At 42.4% G+C, this 19787-nt stretch overlaps 1 protein-coding gene across 1 annotated transcript; it reads right to left on the bottom strand.

The window, feature by feature from the left end:
* Positions 1–2869: 2869 nt before the first annotated feature.
* Positions 2870–19107, bottom strand: slc26a6.2 (solute carrier family 26 member 6, tandem duplicate 2). Its single transcript, XM_014135170.2, has 19 exons — positions 18545–19107; positions 15913–16052; positions 15656–15766; positions 14249–14424; positions 13901–14065; positions 13633–13785; positions 13167–13249; positions 10057–10204; positions 9801–9914; positions 7860–7937; positions 7681–7776; positions 7305–7411; positions 6870–6939; positions 5985–6077; positions 5631–5753; positions 5304–5459; positions 4995–5049; positions 4520–4653; positions 2870–3287 (listed from the first exon to the last, which is right to left on the bottom strand). Exons 1-19 carry the CDS (start codon positions 18670–18672, stop codon positions 3264–3266), a joined length of 2154 nt encoding a protein of 717 aa, XP_013990645.1. The 5' UTR covers positions 18673–19107; the 3' UTR covers positions 2870–3263.
* Positions 19108–19787: the final 680 nt, after the last annotated feature.

Below are 19787 nucleotides of genomic sequence, written 5' to 3' on the forward strand. Positions count from 1 at the left end.
ATAATTCCAAAGTTGTGGCAAAATGGCTTAAGGACAACAAAGTCAAGGTATTGGAGTGGCCATCACAAAGCCTTGACCTCAATCCCATAGAAAATTTGTGGGCAGATCTGAAAAAACGTGTATGAGCAAGGAGGCCTTCAAACCTGACTCAGTTACACCAGCTCTGTCAGGAGGAATGGGCCAAAATTCACCCACCTTATTGTGGGAAGCTTGTGGAAGGCTACACGAAACGTTTGCCACAAGTTAAACAATTTAAAGGCAATGCTACAAAATACTAATTGAGTGTATGTAAACTTCGTACCCACTGGGAATGTGATGAAAGAAATAAAAGCTGAAATAAATCATTCTCTCTACTATTATTCTGACATTTCACATTCTTAAAATAAAGTGGTGATCCTAACTGACCTAAGACATGGAATTTTTACTAGGATTAAATGTCAGGAATTGTGGAAAAACTGAGTTTAAATGTATTTGGCTAAGGTGTATGTAAACTTCCGACTTCAACTGTATATAATTTGGAAAAGAAAATGGTATGTACAGTAGTAGGTATATTAGGATGAGTTGTGTTGAGAATACAGTATATACAGTTGAAGTCGGAAGTTTACATACACCTTCGCCAAATACATTTAAAATCAGTTTTTCACAATTCCTGACATTTAATCCTAGTAAAAGGGCACAGTCAACTTAGCGTATGTAAACTTCTGACCCACTGTAATTGTGATTCAGTGAATTATAAGTGAAATAATCTGTCTGTAAACAATTGTTGGAAAAATTACTTGTGTCATGCACAAAGTAGATGTCCTAACCGACTTGCCAAAACTATAGTTTGTTAACAAGACATTTGTGGAGTGGTTGAAAAACGAGTTTTAATGACTTCAACCTAAGTGTATGTACACTTCCGACTTCAACTGTACATACACAGTGAGTAAACAACAGTATATGAAGTGTATATGAAGTGGCCAGTGTTCAATGTCTCTCTATACATGGGGCATTAGTCTTAAGGTGCAGGGCAGAGTACCGGGAAGGTACCTTGCTAGTGATGGCTGTTTAACAGTCTAATGGCCTGGTGATAGAAGCTGTTTCTCAGTCTCTCAGCATCATGCAAATCATGCAGTCTTTTGTGACACTGTGTCTTTAAGCGATATAGGCAGCATGCATATGTTATTGACACTCTGAACACTGCCTTGGGTGGTAGAACATGAGATAACAGCTTAGCTACATCAGTAAATGAAGATTATATGACACAGCCAGGGGTGGAAATCCCAGGGGGGACGGGGGGGGACACGACCCCCCCATCCTGGGAAAAATATGATTTGTCCCCCCCCCAATATATCACTGTAAACATAACTATCTAATTTAAATAATATTACTAATACGCAATGAAAGCAATTGTGCTGATAATAGACACTTAATAGCTCGTTTTTAAGTTTCAAAAGATTGCGCCCCCCCCCACCCTTTGCCTCACAATGGTTTGATCCACTGCCAGTTCCTTAGTTGGCAAGGTAACAGAGGGTTCGTATCTACTGTAAATTAGTGCTTCAAAGTCCCTGTGATAAGGTTAGTGATGAACTGAAGTCCAAACTGAACAGAACTACACTCTGTTCTACGATTGTCTTAAATATATTTAATGGTCTCGTTGCAAAAGCTAAATTGTCGCAAGGGAACTTTTATTTATTTTATTTCACCTTTATTTAACCCGGGTAGCAAAGATTATAGCAAACACCACTGAAACGGAATTGGTGCTCGCTAGCTTTGCAAATTCAGCTATTGTTGGAAGCTAGCCAATATGAAACAAACGATTAAAATGACAAAAGGTTGCAGCATATGTTGTGTAAATGGTGAACTCATACAGCTGTCAACTCTTGTCACTGCAATCCGTTTCACATTTGCTAGCTACCTTTTAGATCGAAGCCCATATAGAATGATAGAAGATAAGATGGTAGAAGCCCATCTCCTACTGTAAATAACCTGCACACTGTGTGTGTGTGTGTGTGTGTGTGTGTGTGTGTGTGTGTGTGTGTGTGTGTGTGTGTGTGTGTGTGTGTGTGTGTGTGTAGCCAGCTAGAAAAATGGCAGAAAAAAGACGGACATCAGAGTATTTTTCAGTATACCAAAACGCAAAGTAAGAACCCTCGTAGCCTAATATCTCAAAGACTAGTTGATAAAATGTTCATAAGAAAGAAGTGAAATACTAATGGAAATGTTTCACAATGATGTCATTAGGCAGAGCAGGCAACAGATGGCACACAGACAGCAGAGTTGGGGACAGATATGCAGGGACAGACTGGCAGAGACAGGGAGTCTCAGGTAAGTTTGTTGAGTCTTTGTTTGGCAACATTATGAAAGGTTCTCAATTTTTTTGACTAGTAAAATAGGAACATAATTGGAAAATGCCATGGATACCCCCACTCTCAACTTAAACTGGTGACTGAACTAAGATTTGTTAAAGGCAATGGTATTGCTGTTGTGATTAGTTGTGTAGTTTTGGGTACCGGTAGTTAGGAGTACGGCAAACACCTTATTTCTTTGGTTCCTCAATATACATTTACCATATTACAACGTAGGCTATGTGTTACAGCATTACTTTTGGTGTCCCCCTCAGGAATTGCTCTTGAGAAAATTTAATGTAATTGTCCCCTCCAAAGTTGATATAAGATTTTCGCCCCTGGACACAGCACATGCAGATACTATTGAACATTAAGTCATTATTTTGATTGACATTGAACATTTGACAAGGAACTGATATAGACATGACTCTGAACACAATGCATCTCTGCAATATAGAATCAAACATGTATGTTGACAATCACACAGATAACTAACATTATTCTTCCTACAACAAATATAAAGCTAGATATGAAGAGGAACATGTTTTTAGATGTTTTTTTTATTTGTTAACAATTTAAACAATAAATATACAATAGTTTATTTAGCACAGAAAATGTGAATATCTTTCAATATAAAAGTTTCCCCAAAGGTGTATCTATTTGCTTATAGGAAGGTCATAGAATAATATTATTCTGTTTCAATGTACATCCTTGGCACATTGCATGGAGTACAAGGCTAACATTCATCTGGGGTTGTCAAGGTTTGTGCGTCTCGTTGAAGTGTTTGTATCTGTCTCTCTTTTTGATACATTCTTTCTTTCATACTTTCTTTCTGTGTCAAAAAATATGTGGACATAATATGAATGTCAAGTATTCTGAGCTTTCTAATAAGTACCCAAGTACCATACAGTAAGACGCCTCCATTATCCTCAGTATTCAGAAATGAGTCGCTTGCATTTCCTAGAGAGCCGAGAGGGAGATAGAGAAAGACAGGCAAGGGAGAGAGAGATAGAGAAAGACAGGCGAGGGAGAGGGAGATAGAGAAAGACAGGCGAGGGAGAGGGAGATAGAGAAAGACAGGCGAGGGAGAGGGAGATAGAGAAAGACAGGCGAGGGAGAAAGGAGGAGAGGAGAGAGTGTTATACCATGGCTGGTTTGGTTAGAAATAGTTAACAACTACTAAAGGAAAAAGCTCCACTCAGGGTCACGTCCAATGTGGACCACTCTTGTATAGTCACATAGATGTTTGGGGCCACCCTGCACATAACGTCAGCAGCCCCAGACTGAGATTTTATTATTTATTTATTTATTTCACCTTTATTTAACCAGGTAGGCTAGTTGAGAACAAGTTCTCATTTGCAACTGCAACCTGGCCAAGATAAAGCGTAGCAATTCGACACATACAACAACACAGAGTTACACATGGAATAAACAAACATACAGTCAATAATACAGTAGAACAAAAGAAAACAAAAAGTCTATATACAGTGAGTGCAAATGAGGTAAGCTAAGGCAATAAATAGGCCATGGTGGCGAAGTAATTACAATATAGCAATTAAACACTGGAATGGTAGATATGCAGAAGATGAATGTGCAAGTAGAGATACTGGGGTGCAAAGGAGCAAGATAAATAAATATATAAATAAATACAGTATGGGGATGAGGTAGGTAGATAGATGGGCTGTTTACAGATGGGCTATGTACAGGTGCAGTGATCTGTGAGCTGCTCTGACAGCTGGTGCTTAAACCTAGTGAGGGAGATATGATGGTTTGAGTGGAAGGTCTTGTGAAGTTAATGGCACTTCCTGTTTCAACACAGCCACTACCCTCGGCAGTTTCATAACATAGTCTCTGCACAATGCTTTAGAGAGGCTTACGTCAGAGGCTTTGCATTCCAAACACCTCTTGACGCTTTCAGAGAAGGCTTTTCAAGATCTATCAGTATAACCTGCCTGATCACTGGTAAAACATTCCCTGACTGTAGTGTGTGTTCCCTGACCAACTACCATAAACATGTACAATCTCCCTGTGGAGCTGTATTAGAGTCACGCTTGCAACTAAATGCTAAAACAGAGCTGCCAGCAACCAACACCTAAACCCCACAAAACCAAATGTTTGAAAGTAACGATTTGTTTTAGTGAAATAATGTGAATGTGTTTGTGTGTGTGCACGTGCGTGTTAGTATGTTTCACCTCGTCATCTTTGTTAATCTTGGCCCTGTCTGTCTGACAGTGAAGCACTGCATCGTGGATTGAGGAGAAGAGACATGCTTTGCTGACTTTCTCGCTGAAGAACCCACCACTCTCCAGGTTCTCAATAACACCAGCTACAGAAAGAGAGATAGAGAGAGAGAGAGAGGAGGGAGGAATGGATGGCGAGAGAGTGAGTGAGTGAGTGATGTGATCAAACATTCATAATTATGGTTAATCAACATTCTTAACTACATAAACATTGGCCACTTTAGTGATTTTGCCTGTATAATCAGTAATGATAAGCAATTTCCTCAATTACATCAAGAGAATGCAAGTAGATAACTCAGAAAACATGATGGGAAACAGAAACAACTACAGGAACGCCCACTATTTTCAGCACCCAGGGTATGCATGTTACAGTGCTGTATGTTTAGCATGGAGGTTTTGGTAAAAGTACATGGAAAATGTAACTCACTCTGACATCCACACAGGACTACCTCTACACCGATATCGCCGTAGTCTCTTTGGATCTGAAGCAGCACCAGAGAGGTCAAAGGTCAGGTCAGAGGGAGCGAAAAAGAGACTGCTCCATTCATTTTGCTTGAATTGTGTCTCTCATTTTGGCAACATTGCATTTTTGCATTTTATCAGAGAAAATAGAGAGAGATAGAGAGAAAGAAATAGAGGGAGAGAAAGAAATAGAGGGAGAGAAAGAGCGAGGTGAGCTGGCAGAACAGGTTAAAAGGTTGAGTAAGATGGATATCAGTGCATACAGACGACTCACATTGCGTAGAGTCTTGACGCCCACAGTATCCAGGAAATTGACTGGACTCAGTTCCAGGATGATGGCACGAGGAAGGGTGGAGACAGGTTTACTCCCTTCCTCCACTGTGGCCACACCCTTCTCCACGTCGTTCTCCGAACTGTCTGGCTCCCCTTCCTGGACAGGACAAGACATGGATGGATCATCCATAAGACACTCACCCAACACATTACCTGCATATTAATCCAATACTCTCCTAACACATTGACCATATTAGTGGATTTCATTGGAGACATACAAACAGACTGGAATGATCTCTCTCTCTTCAGTGTCACTCCTCCTCCTCACCCATTCCTGTGCATTCTTCTTTGCATCCTTCTTGGCTTTCCTGGCCTCTTTCTTTTCTTTCCTCAGTCTCTTGGCCTCTGCTTTCTTCTTTTGGGAGATGAGTTTGGTGATGTCAATCCCACTCTGGAGACACAATAGCAAGGGAGTGAGACATTCTATCATCTTTTTCTATTCCTGCCTTGGAACATGACAGCATAATGGGGTTGTAGAGAGGAGAGAGGAATGGATGCCATCTTAACAATGTCTGTCACGCTCGCCATACGCACACAGCAGAATGTAAGCAAAACAGCTCAGGCGTTTTGCCAATTTGTCAAAGTATGCTTGTGTAGTGCATAATAATTCCTGTGACCTCACCTTCTCTGCCAGGGCGTCTTGGTACATCTCAGCATTGGCAAAGTAGAGGGTCGCAGAGGAGCGGAAGATCACCACACCAGGGATCTCATTCACCTGAGAGACAATGGTCATTTATATCAATGCTCTTATTATAATAAAGACTAACGGGGGGAGGGGTGCTGGAAAAATGTTTGCCCGTGCTACAGATGTCTGTACAGGTCCGCTAGTACAGGACTAGTAAAGGCCCAGTGCACTACTTTTGGGGAAAAAAATATATTTTAAAATCATTTGTATTTATTTATGTTTTTTCAGTGGGTGTTGCATCACCCTCAGCACCCCTATTTCCCGCAGCTACGATTGAAACGATACAAAAGTGGTTACCCTGCCACTGTTTTGGTAAAAAGCTGAGGGATGGGCGTGGAGAAATGTATCCACTCTCAAATTCATAGATGGATATCAAAAGTATAGTTTTAACCATGTTGAGGCTATACAGTGTTTGTTTACATTTACATTGTTTACAAACCTTGGAGTAAAACAAGCTAATGTTTTGGGTTCTGATCGGTTACGACAGTTAAGGCATTTGTAAATGATATTCTTCTAGAATCAATGGGTGTATATCATTCATTTATAAGTCCAAAAATGGATGTTGCAACTAATGATTCTAGTTTTAAGGATATGATTGGGGGAGGGGAAGCTGATCCTAGATCTGTATCTAGGGGAAACTTCACGCCAGACCCTAGTTGAAGTACACAACTGATATAGTGTAGAAAACCAAAGTGAAACCCCGCCAGACATAGACCTGATACCTACAAGTGAAAGATTCCCTCTTGACTGAGTGGCGGTATGATTAGAGAGTAAGTGAATACGTACTGTATGTTTTTATATCTTGTTTCCATGGATGCATACCTGATTATAGTCCTCCACTGGTCTGTAGATGTCAGTCTCAGGGACCTGCCCTAGGAGGGAGTACTTCGGCCTTAAACGGACAAATAGACAGGTAGCGATTTAACACACGATTTAGTACACAATTTGGTATGTTTTTTCAAAGATAGTTTCATAAGTGGAGCAGATTTGACATCTAGTCCCTTTTAAATCTGTTAAAAGGACTTTTAAGAGTGAATGGGTGGTCTAATGATGTGTGGGGTAGATCCAAATGAGTAGTGTTGGATGTTTGTGGTTAGGTGGAGTCTGTCTGGGATAGTTTTGTGTGTGTGTGTGTGTGTGTGTGTGTGTGTGTGTGTGTGTGTGTGTGTGTGTGTGTGTGTGTGTGTGTGTGTGTGTGTGTGTGTGTGTGTGTGTGTGTGTGTGTGTGTGTGAGAGAGAGAGCGGTTGTGTACTCACAGCTGGGTCCTGAAGATGACCGTGAGCATGGAGAAGGCAATGGAGGCTGCCAGGCCCATGTCTGGGTTGAAGAGCACGGTCAGGATCAGAGTGGCCACCCACACCAGCTAGGGAGAGAGGGAGGGGGGCAGACAGAGGAAAGTTACCACACATCCTCCCTCACCAAACTATCTCACTTTACCCCTGAGACTTCTGTTTCTACTATTACCATATTACCTCTGTGAGGAAAAACCAATTCAATAAAATCTAACTCATCCTCCTCTTTTGCCCCTCTATTCTCTTTCTCCGCTCTCCTCCATCTCTCTAATATATCCCCCTACCCCTCCTCCCCCTGCCCTCTTTCTCCGCTCCCCTTGTCTCTCTCTCACTCACTCACCATATCCACTTTATTGCTCTTCCACAGAGTTGGGATGTCCATGAACTGCTTCATCATGCCATGCAGGTTCACATAGATGATGGCTGCCAACACAGCCTGGTGGACAGAGAGACAGCCACCAATCACAATCACACACAGAACCACCTCAGTCTATTAACCAACAGCCAAAAGAATGGTACCTTTGGCAGCTCTTCAAAGAGAGCCCCAATCCACAGCATGATGACCAGAATCACCATGGCTGAAAGAGCACTCGCCACCTGGGAGGGAGAGGGAGAGAGAGATGGATCATTGAGGGTTAAAACAGACAACAACCAGGCCCTCCTGTAATTGCGTAATGTTGTGAATATTGAGCCCTGTCTGTTGAAATGATGTGCTAGACAACTCATTATTTCAGTTTTAATGAATCCAAGTGGGTGTGTGATGTGGGTTTTAATTAACGCTTCAAGTGTTTTTTAATGAACCCACTTACAGTGGGGAAAAAAGTATTTGATCTCCTGCTGATTTTGTATGTTTGCCCACTGACAAAGAAAGGATCAGTCTATAATTTTAATGGTAGGTTTATTTGAACAGTGAGAGACAGAATAACAACAAAAATATCCAGAAAAACGCATGTCAAAAATGTTATAAATTTATTTGCATTTTAATGAGGGAAATAAGTATTTGACCCCCTCTCAGAAAGATTTCTGGCTCCCAGGTGTCTTTTATACAGGTAACGAGCTGAGTATAGGAGCACACTCTTAAAGGGAGTGCTCCTAACCGCAGCTTGTTACCTGTAAAAAAGACACCTGTCCACAGAAGCAATCAATCAATCAGATTCCAAACTCTCCACCATGGCCAAGACCAAAGAGCTCTCCAAGGATGTCAGGGACAAGATTGTAGACCTACACAAGGCTGGAATGGGCTACAAGACCATCGCCAAGCAGCTTGGTGAGAAGGTGACAACATTTGGTGTGATTATTCGCAAATGGAAGAAACACAAAAGAACTGTCAATATCCCTCGGCCTGGGGCTCCATGCAAGATCTCACCTCGTGGAGTTGCAATGATCATGAGAACAGTGAGGAATCAGCCCAGAACTACACGGGAGGATCTTGTCAATGATCTCAAGGCAGCTGGGACCATAGTCACCAAGAAAACAATTGGTAACACACAACGCCGTGAAGGACTGAAATCCTGCAGCACCCGCAAGGTTCCCCTGCTCAAGAATACATACACAGACCCGTCTGAAGTCTGCCAATGAACATCTGAATGACTCAGAGGACAACTGGTGAAAGTGTTGTGGTCAGATGAGACCAAAATGGAGCTCTTTGACATCAACTCAACTCACCGTGTTTGGAGGAGGAGGAATGCTGCCTATGACCCCAAGAACACCATCTCCGCCTTCAAACATGGAGGTGGAAACATTATGCTTTGGTGGTGTTTTTCTGCTAAGGGCACAGGACAACTTCACCGCATCAAAGGGACAATGGACGGGGCCATGTACCGTCAAATCTTGGGTGAAAACCTCCTTCCCTCAGCCAGGGCATTGAAAATGGGTCGTGGATGGGTACTCCAGCATGACAATGACCCAAAACACACAGCCAAGGCAATAAAGGAGTGGCTCAAGAAGAAGCACATTAAGGTCCTGGAGTGGCCTAGCCAATCTCCAGACCTTAATCCCATAGAAAATCTGTGGAGGGAGCTGAAGGTTCGAGTTGCCAAACGTCAGCCTCGAAACATTAATGACTTGGAGAAGATCTGCAAAGAGGAGTGGGACAAAATCCCTCCTGAGATGTGTGCAAACCTGGTGGCCAACTACAAGAAACGTCTGACCTCTTTGATTGCCAACAAGGGTTTTGCCACCAAGTACTAAGTCATGTTTTGCAGAGGGGTCAAATACTTATTTCCCTCATTAACATGCAAATCATTTTATAACATTTTTGACATGCGTTTTTCTGGATTTTTTTGTTGTTATTCTGTCTCTCACTGTTCAAATAAACCTACTATTACAATTATAGACTGATCATTTCTTTGTAAGTGGGCAAACGTACACAATCAGTAGGGGATCAAATACTTTTTCCCCTCACTGTATCAATGCAACAGAATAATGTATGACTACTGTCATAATGGGAGGTGTCTGTACCTGAGTCTTGCCCCCAGTGCTTTCCTGTACCATGGTGCGGGACATGGAGCAACTGATTGCAAAGCACTGAAACACCCCTCCAATGGAGTTGCTGAGACCCAGGGCTATCAATTCCTAAACCAGGAAGAGACCACTTTCTTCAGTAAATAGGGGAGTGAATAGCACAACCAGTCATTCACAAGCAGTGCATGCCACACATTACAACAACCACACCCAGAGAGATTTCCAATCACATAGTCATTGACAATGTTTTTACCTGGTTGCTGTCAACTTTGTAGCCATATTTTAGGGCAAAGATCCGTCCGAGGGAGATGGCAATGCCGTAGCCAACCACAGACAGAGCGAAGGCATCACCTATCACCTGCCCAAATAGAGAGGCTGTAGGCATGACAGGGGGCTGTAGACTAGGGAGGAGAAACAAGGGTAACAGTCATTATCCTTGACAAGGATATCTTTGTGTGATCATGTTGTGTACTGTAGTTTGGTGGTTGTATAGCTAGGTATAATGCCATCTGTACGAGTGGTTGTGTAGTTAGACTATGTGAGTGAGTATCTGGGATGTGGCCTGTTATGGCTGTGCATGTACTGTATGTTGTTTTGTATCTATGTTGTTTTGTATCTATGTGGTTGTGTATCTATGTGGTTATGTATCGAATAGCCCCCGCGATATGCAACTTTTCAGGGAAGTTAGGAACCAATATACACAGGCAGTTAGGAAAGCAAAGGCTAGCTTTTTCAAACAGAAATTTGCATCCTGTAGCACAAACTCCAAAAAGTTCTGGGACACTGTAAAGTCCATGGAGAATAAGAGCACCTCCTCTCAGCTGCCCACTGTACTGAGGCTAGGAAACACTGTCACCTCCGATAAATCTGCGATAATTGAGAATTTCAATAAGCATTAATCTACAGCTGGCCATGCTTTCCACCTGGCTACCCCTACCCCGGGCAACAGCCCTGCGCCCCCCACAAAAACTTGCCCAAGCCTGCCCCATTTCTCCTTCACCCAAATCCAGATAGCTGATGTTCTGAAAGAGCTGCAAAATCTGGACCCCTACAACTCAGCCAGGCTAGACAATCTGGACCTTCTCTTTCTAAAATTATCAGCCGAAATTGTTGCAACCCCTATTACTAGCCTGTTCAACCTCTCTTTCGTATCGTCTGAGATCCCCAAAGATTGGAAAGCTGCCCCGCTCATCCCCTCTTCAAAGGGGGAGACACTCTAGACCCAAACTGTTACAGACCTTTTTCTATCCTACCCTGTCTTTCTAAGGTCTTCAAAAGCCAAGTTAACAAACAGATCACCGACCATTTTGAATCCCACCATACCTTCTCCGCTATGCAATCTGGTTTCCGAGCTGGTCATGGGTGCACCTCAGCCACGCTCAAGGTCCTAAACGATATCATAACCACCATCGATAAGAGACAATACTGTGCAGCTGTATTCAACGACCTGGCCAAGTCTTTCGACTCTGTCAATCATCGGCAGACTCAACAGCCTTGGTTTCTCAAATGACTGCCTCGCCTGGTTAACCAACTACTTCTCAGATAGAGTTCAGTGTGTCAAATCGGAGGGCATGTTGTCCGGACCTCTGGCAGTCTGTTTGGGGGTGCCACAGGGTTCAATTCTCGGGCCGACTCTTTTCTCTGTATACATCAATGATGTTGCTCTTGCTGCTGGTGATTCTCTGATCCACCTCTACACAGGCGACACCATTCTGTATACTTCTGGCCCTTCTTTGGACACTGTGTTAACTAACCTCCATACGAGCTTCAATGCCATACAACTCTCCTTCCGTGGCCTCCAACTGGTCTTAAATGCAAGTAAAACTAAATGCATGCTCTTCAACCGATCGCTGCCTACACCTGCCCGCCCATCCAGCATCACTACTCTGGACGGTTCTGACTTAGAATATGTGAACAACTACAAATACCTATGTGTCTGGTTAGACTGTAAACTCTCCTTCCAGACTCACATTAAGCATCTCCAATCCAAAATCGAATCGAGAATCGGGTTCCTATTTCACAACAAAACATCCTTCACTCATGCTGCCAAACATATCCTCATAAAACTGACTATCTTACCGATCCTTGACTTCAGCGATGTCATTTACAAAATAGCCTCCAACACTCTACTCAGCAAATTGGATGCAGTCTATCACAGTGCAGTCCGTTTTGTCAACAAAGCCCCATATAGTACCCACCACTGCGACCTGTATGCTCTCGTTGGCTGACCCTCGCTTCATATTCATCGCCAAACCCACTGGCTCCAGGTCATCTATAAGTATTTGCTAGGTAAAGCCCTGTCTTATCTCAGCTCACTGGTCACCATAGCAGCACCCACCCGTAGCACGTGCTCCAGCAGGTATATTTCACTGTTCACCCCCAAAGCCAATTCCTCCTTCGGCCGCCTTTCCTTCCAGTTCTCTGCTGCCAATGACTGGAACGAACTGCAAAAATCACTGAATCTGGAGACTCATATCTCCCTCAATAGCTTTAAGCACCAGCTGTCAGAGCAGCTCACAGATCACTGCACCTGTAAATAGCCCATCTGTAAATAGCCCATCCAACTACCTCATCCACATACTGTTATTGTCACGTCCTGACCATAGTAAGTTGTTATTTTCTATGGTAGAGTAGGTCAGAGGAGCAATTTCTATGTTCAGCTTTTAGTTTGGTATTTCTATGTTGGTTTTTGTTTGGCATGACCTCCAATTAGAGGCAGCCGGTTGTCGTTGTCTCTAATTGGAGGTCATATTTAAGTTGATGTTTGGCCCACCTGTTTTTGTGGGTGATTATATTTTGTGAGTAGTGTTTGTTCCTCCTGTGTCACGGTTTGTTGTTTTGTCCTTCAGTTTATTTTGGTATAGCATTAAGTTTCACAGTCTAATTAATATGTGGAACGAAACAGACGCTGCATTTTGGTCCGATCATTTAAACAGCCGTGACAGTTAGTTATTTTAATTATTTTGCTCCTTTGCACCACAGTATCTCTACTTGCACACTCATCTTCTGCACATTTATCACTCCAGTGTTTAATTGATATTTTGTAATTATTTAGCCGCTATGGCCTATTCATTGCCTTACCTCCCTTATCCTACCTCATTTGTACACACTGTATATAGACTTTTTCTGTTGTATTATTGACTGTATGTTTGTCTATCCCATGTGTAACTCTGTGTTGTTGTTTGTGTCGCACTGCTTTGTTTTATCTTGGCCAGGTCGCAGTTGTAAATGAGAACTTGTTCTCAACTAGCCTACCTGGTTAAATAAAGGTGAAATAAATAAATAAAGATGTATCTGTGGTTGTGTATCTATGTGGTATCTCTATGTGGTATCTCTATGTGTGTATAATACTCCTCTCCTCACCCAGAGGGGATCTCTCCCACCACTTCCACTCCATACTTCCCCTCCAGGTTGACCTGCCAGGAGATCACCGTGGCGATGATGATCTGACAACAGACAGACAGACAAAGAGATTAATTCAATGTTTGAATCCACATTCAGTAGTAGTGGACATTATAAAACAAATCAGCTATTAAAGTCAATGTTGTCAGAGAGTTGGAACTTTGAATAAAATATACTCTATCCATAGATAATTGTTACGGTACTTTGTTGTACTTTCATAAAAATAATGTTTAGCTGTTTATGTGGTCAAAATAAAGTTACTATATTTTTGTTCTACATTAACAGTGTTCCTCCTACTCCACTTCATTATCCATTGTTTATGCACAAACAATTTTATCTCAATGCCATTCATTTGGTCTAATATTCACGGTGGGATCTAATCTGTTTATCCTCTGTTGGGTGTAGGAGGAGTGGGACTGTGACTCACCCCTAGCAGCTCTACAGGAATGGGTACTGGCAGCTTTTTGCCCAGGTAGGTGTTGAGCTCCTTGACCATGATGAGGCCAATGATGGACACCAGACTCACCACTAGGGTGCCTATGTTGGTTTCTGGCACCAGATAGCACACCTCTATCACCGTCTACACACACACAGAGACAGAGAGAGAGAGACAGAGAGAGAGAGATGGGCATCAGGACATGGGACAGGACACATGCTTGAGTATATGCATTTGCCTGTGTGTTTGTAGTACTTACAAAGATCAGGGCGAAGGATCCGCTGTGGCGTTTTGGACTGATACCAAAGGTGTACTTGAGCTGAGAGACGATGACGTGGATGGCTGCTCCGGTGGTGTACCCTCTGACCAGGGGCTCAGACAGGTAGGTCACCACAAAGCCAAACTGAACCAGGCCCAGGAGCATCTACACACACATTCACACACACACACACACGGGAGAAGCTGTCATACAATCTCTGCTAATATAACAGGTAGTTTGGAGACGAGTAATGATGACTAACTTTGCCTGAGACCTAAAGACTTTCTAGGCTTTAGCTCAGCAGGCTAACAGTCTTGTGGCACGCAGTTGAAGTTCAGTCAGATTTACCTGGAAGAGGCCGGACAAGAAAGTAACGGCAGCAGCCACTTTCACCCGCTCCGTGTCTCGAGCCAAAACATCCACCATACTCTGATTGGTGGCGTTAACATACATCATGAAGTTAGAGTCTGGGGCCAAGCGCTCTGTCACTCCCCCGATCATCACACTCATCACTGCATATGTACCTAAGAGAGAGAGGTTTATATACAGTAAAGTAGTTAGTTTGAAATTAATGTTCTGACTAGGCAAAACATTAGTGTTGTGTTCACTGGATGGCAAAATAATGTGTAGTCATCTCGGGTCCTACTAATCACCCAAAATAACTCCAAACAGGTACCCAAAAGAACCCAAAACAACCCCAAAGTACCCAAAACAACCCCAAAGTAAGCAAAATGACCTTAAAACACCCCAAACAACCCCAAAAGGTACCCAAAACACCACAAAAGTACCCAAAAGAACCCCCAAGGTACCCAAAACAATCCAAAAGTACTCAAAACAACTACAAACAGGTACCCAAAACTACACAAAAAGTACCCAAGAGAACCCCCCCAAAGCTACCCAAAGCAACCCAAAACAACCCAAAACAACCCAAACCAACCCAAAACAACCTAAAACAACCCAAAACAACCCAAAACAACCTAAAACAACCTAAAACAACCCAAAACAACCCAAAACAACCTAAAACAACCCAAAACAACCCAAAACAACCTAAAACAACCCAAAACAACCCAAAACAACCTAAAACAACCTAAAACAACCCAAAACAACCCAAAACAACCTAAAACAACCCAAAACAACCTAAAACAACCCAAAACAACCTAAAACAACCCAAAACAACCCAAAACAACCTAAAACAACCCAAAACAACCCAAAACAACCTAAAACAACCTAAAACAACCCAAAACAACCCAAAACAACCTAAAACAACCCAAAACAACCTAAAACAACCCAAAACAACCTAAAACAACCCAAAACAACCTAAAACAACCCAAAACAACCTAAAACAACCCAAAACAACCCAAAACAACCTAAAACAACCCAAAACAACCCAAAACAACCTAAAACAAGCACAAAGAACCACAAACAGGTACACAAAACAACCCATAAGTACCCGAAAGAACCACAAACTGGCCACCAAAACAACACAAAACCACCCAAATGATCAGTTGGTTCACGTTTTGGTTTGGTTTGTGCTATATTGGGTTCAGGATTCTATATTCGATATTGTCACGATAGCAGAGATAATAAAAAAGTTTGACTGAAATGTTTGTGCATGTATAGGTTATTTGGGGTTCTTTAGGGTAACTGTTTGGGGTTGTTTTGGATTGTTTGGGGTGATTAGTAGGACCCATGGTCTCTGTGTGTGACATCAAACATTAAACATGGTTTGTACTCTCTACATAGCAAAGAACTTACCCACAGAGATGTGTTTGGACGACCCAAAGATGAAGTAGATAAGGATGGGGTAAAAGGAAGAGTAGAGACCAAACACTGGGGGCACTGCTGCTAGCAGAGCATATGCCATCCCTACAGTGACACAGCATATATTCATATTCACAAGTTACTCAAAGATGGTTATTATAAGTTTATTAAAGAGGGTAACAGGGCAATAATACAAGACACATAAAAGGATGTTTTAAATACAGAGGTTATATTTAGTCAGGCAATCAGACCTTGTGGTAGGTGCATGATGCCCACACTGATGCCTGAGATCAGGTCTCCGATGGCGTTGTCTCTGAGGGAGTAGCGAGGCAGCCAGGAGAGGACAGGAACAGACGACAACATACAACTCTTCAGCCTGGGGACAGAACACCTGGGAGAGAAGACAGACAGACAGACAGACAGACAGACAGACAGACAGACAGACACACACACACACACACACACACACACACACACACACACACACACACACACACACACACACACACACACACACACACACACACACACACACACACACACACACACACACACACACACACACACACACACACACTGAGCCTCAGAAAAGCTAACACTAATGAGACATATGCAGGTCTGTGGTTAAAGAGGGTAGGTACAGAGATTTGCCTCTAATGTTCTACTGTTTGAGTACCAGCACCTGGTATCAATTACCAGTTCTAAAGCGTTAACCCTGGTATGATACATTGAGTACCGATAATCTCTTAAAGCCCTGAAACATCTTAATAATTGACATTTCCTGTTGCGGCATAACTATGGGGAACTAAGAGGCACACTCAGATACTCTTAGACATACTGTGCTAGAACAACACTAGGATACACTGAGACTATCCAGGCATTACAGATGGTATTATTTTATTTTTTACTGTAGTCAGTTACGTTACCAGCTAAAATGTTGTAATCAGATTACAGATACTTTTGAAAAATTGGAAGATTACTTCTTGGATTACTTTTATGGAAGGGAAAGGGGATACCTAGTCAGTTGCACAACTGAATGCTGTCCCGCCCTGACCTTAGAGAGCCTTTTTATTCTCTATTTTGGTTAGGTTAGGGTGTGACTAGGGTGGGTACTCTAGTTTTTGTATTTCTAGGTTGGCCTGGTATGGTTCCCAATCAGAGACAGCTGTCTATCATTGTCTCTGATTGGGGATCATATTTAGGCAGCCTTTTCCCACCTGTTTGTTGTGGGATCTTGTCTATGTATAGTTGCCTGCGAGCACTACATTAGCGGCACGTTTCGTTTTGCTCTTGATTGTTTTGTGAGTTTCATTTAATAAACATGTGGAACTCTATGCACGCTGCGCCTTGGTCCGACCATCATTACAACGACGTTCGTGACAAATGCATTCAACTGAAATGTGTCTTCCGCATTTAACCCAACCCCTTTGAGTCAGAGAGGTGCAGGGTGCAGCCTTAATCCAAGTCCAAATCATTGGTGCCCGGGGTATTAAGTTCAGAAAGTGTGTTTGCAGAAAATACGTGACGACACCTTTCTGTTTTCTCAATGACATTCAATTCAGAATTTAAAAAATGTGCAAGTTTAAGTTTGTTCCACCTGAAGGAGTCTGATGACAAGTCAGAGATCCCTATGATGACAAGTCAGAGATCCCTCTGATGACAAGTCAGAGATCCCTATGATGACAAGTCAGAGATCCCTCTGATGACAAGTCAGAGATCCCTACAGAGATCCGTATGATGACAAGTCAGAGATCCCTCTGATGACAAGTCAGAGATCCGTATGATGACAAGTCAGAGATCCCTATGATGACAAGTCAGAGATCCCTCTGATGACAAGTCAGAGATCCCTACAGAGATCCGTATGATGACAAGTCAGAGATCCCTATGATGACAAGTCAGAGATCCCTCTGATGACAAGTCAGAGATCCCTATGATGACAAGTCAGAGATCCCTATGATGACAAGTCAGAGATCCCTACAGAGATCCGTATGATGACAAGTCAGAGATCCCTATGATGACAAGTCAGAGATCCCTCTGATGACAAGTCAGAGATCCCTACAGAGATCCGTATGATGACAAGTCAGAGATCCCTCTGATGACAAGTCAGAGATCCCTACAGAGATCCGTATGATGACAAGTCAGAGATCCCTATGATGACAAGTCAGAGATCCCTCTGATGACAAGTCAGAGATCCCTATGATGACAAGTCAGAGATCCCTCTGATGACAAGTCAGAGATCCCTACAGAGATCCCTATGATGACAAGTCAGAGATCCCTCTGATGACAAGTCAGAGATCCCTCTGATGACAAGTCCGAGATTCCTTTGATGACAAGTCAGAGATCCCTCTGATGACAAGTCAGAGATCCCTCTGATGACATACCAAATGCATTTGATGGATGCCTCTCAAAGTGATGCTTCAGAACTTTTGTATAATTTCAGACAGTAGAACGTGGTGTACTGCAAAAAAAACATGTTTTTTTTCCCACTGATTTTTGGCAATTCATATGATATGTTGCGAATCCAATTCGTAAAATATGCTACAAATTTGTTGTGCTTAAGATCACAGACTGCATCTTTAGGGGGAAAGTAGTCCAAAAGTAACTGAAAGTAATCAGATTACATTACTGAGTTTGAGTAATTCAAAAGTTGCGTTACTCATAAATTTGGACAGGTAACTTGTAACTGTAACCGATTACATTTATAAAGTAACCTACCCAACCTTGTGCATTATTATACTGAACAATACTCACTCAATAGTGAGTCATTTCTGAGACACAGCATTCTAGAGATGTCAACACTGAACACTGTTTTGTCACAGTTTAATTTCTTATTAGTTTTTTTTCTCAGTTGTATGCAAGGTTAAAGTAAGGTTATCACCTTACCTCACTGACTCTCTGATTTTTTCAGAGAAAGGGACTCTAACATCTGATTTCTCAGCCAACTGGTCCACTTTTCCCTCATCCAGCACCTCTCTGTGCACGCAGTAGCCCACACGCCTTCTCTCCTCCATGGTTGGGCCTGTGTGATCTGCTAGAGTCCCGTATGTGTAGATGTCACCTCTGATATTCCTTCAACCTTGTCTCTCCCTGTGCTATGATGTGTTGTGATCTTATGACTTAAATGTCTTATGTCTCAATAGAAACTGGCTTCAGGTTGATTCTCAAGGATCAGTTGTGATATCCCACTAGTTTCAACTTGTGGAAAGATGTTTCTCTCCTTCAATGCCGGTTTGTCCAAATATGGTAATCCAAATGCTTGATGAATCTGTGTCCAAACTGTCTGAGTCTTTGTACGACTTTGTTCCAGTTAGAGAGGATATTTTTTATTCATCCCTTTGAGATTCACTGTGTTGCCACACTCTTTTCCTCCTTAGCCTTCTCTGTTAGTGAGTATTCCCGCTTGTCCAAGTATCTTGACAGTGGACCTTGAAGACAAAACAGAGATATAGTCGTGAAGGTGGGGAGGACTGAGGAGGAGAGCAAAGTCCCAGTCAATCATTTGTCACAGCTGAGATGGACAGCCAGGCATGCGGTTGGACATTGGAGCTTCAAGCCAAGGCAGTGAGACAGCAGGTCTTCAGAAAGAGACATATGAGGAGCCTTATCTGGGCCTGATTAGATAGAGGACATCATTCAGTCGAGTCAGGGATATTAACATTGTTTTTGCTTACCCTGTGTGGATGGTGTACGACCAGGTTGTTTGCACAAACTGATACGGCCCCAGTAATGATAGTAGGGGACCTTGAGGGATAAATAATGAACTTGTTGGTTGGACATTCTAATGTTAAAAACCAAACCTTCTTTGGAACAGGTTATTGTTGGTCCATGTGAAAGGAAATGCCTAAAACGACGATCCTGAATGACCTTTCAACTTTGCCCTCCAGTTCACCCCTCTTGTGGAGTCCCTAATATGTAACTATATTTATGCTCTCTGCTAGACTTATTATCTATGGGCAGTTCTTCTGTCCCTCCCTTTGCAGTCAAGTTAAACTGCAAAGTTTAACTTGCAGTTAAACACATTTAGGCTATTTAAAAAATAGCCTAAATGTGCATTTTGATGTATGTGTGTGTATATTCATCACTCCTTTCCCCTCAAATATAATGTATACAGTTTTATTTGATCAAG

This window comes from Salmo salar, chromosome ssa13 (assembly GCF_905237065.1).
Source record: "Salmo salar chromosome ssa13, Ssal_v3.1, whole genome shotgun sequence".
Taxonomy (NCBI): Eukaryota; Metazoa; Chordata; class Actinopteri; order Salmoniformes; family Salmonidae; genus Salmo; species Salmo salar.

Coding starts and splice junctions, on each gene's coding strand:
- slc26a6.2 (XM_014135170.2), bottom strand. CDS start 18,672: ATGGAGGAGAGAAGGCGTGTGGGCTACTGCGTGCACAGAGAGGTGCTG. Junction 10,205..13,166: donor GTGGGAGAGATCCCCTCTGG/GTGAGGAGAGGA, acceptor TCTCCTCCCTAG/TCTACAGCCCCCTGTCATGC. Junction 6,940..7,304: donor GTCATCTTCAGGACCCAGCT/GTGAGTACACAA, acceptor TGTCCGTTTAAG/GCCGAAGTACTCCCTCCTAG.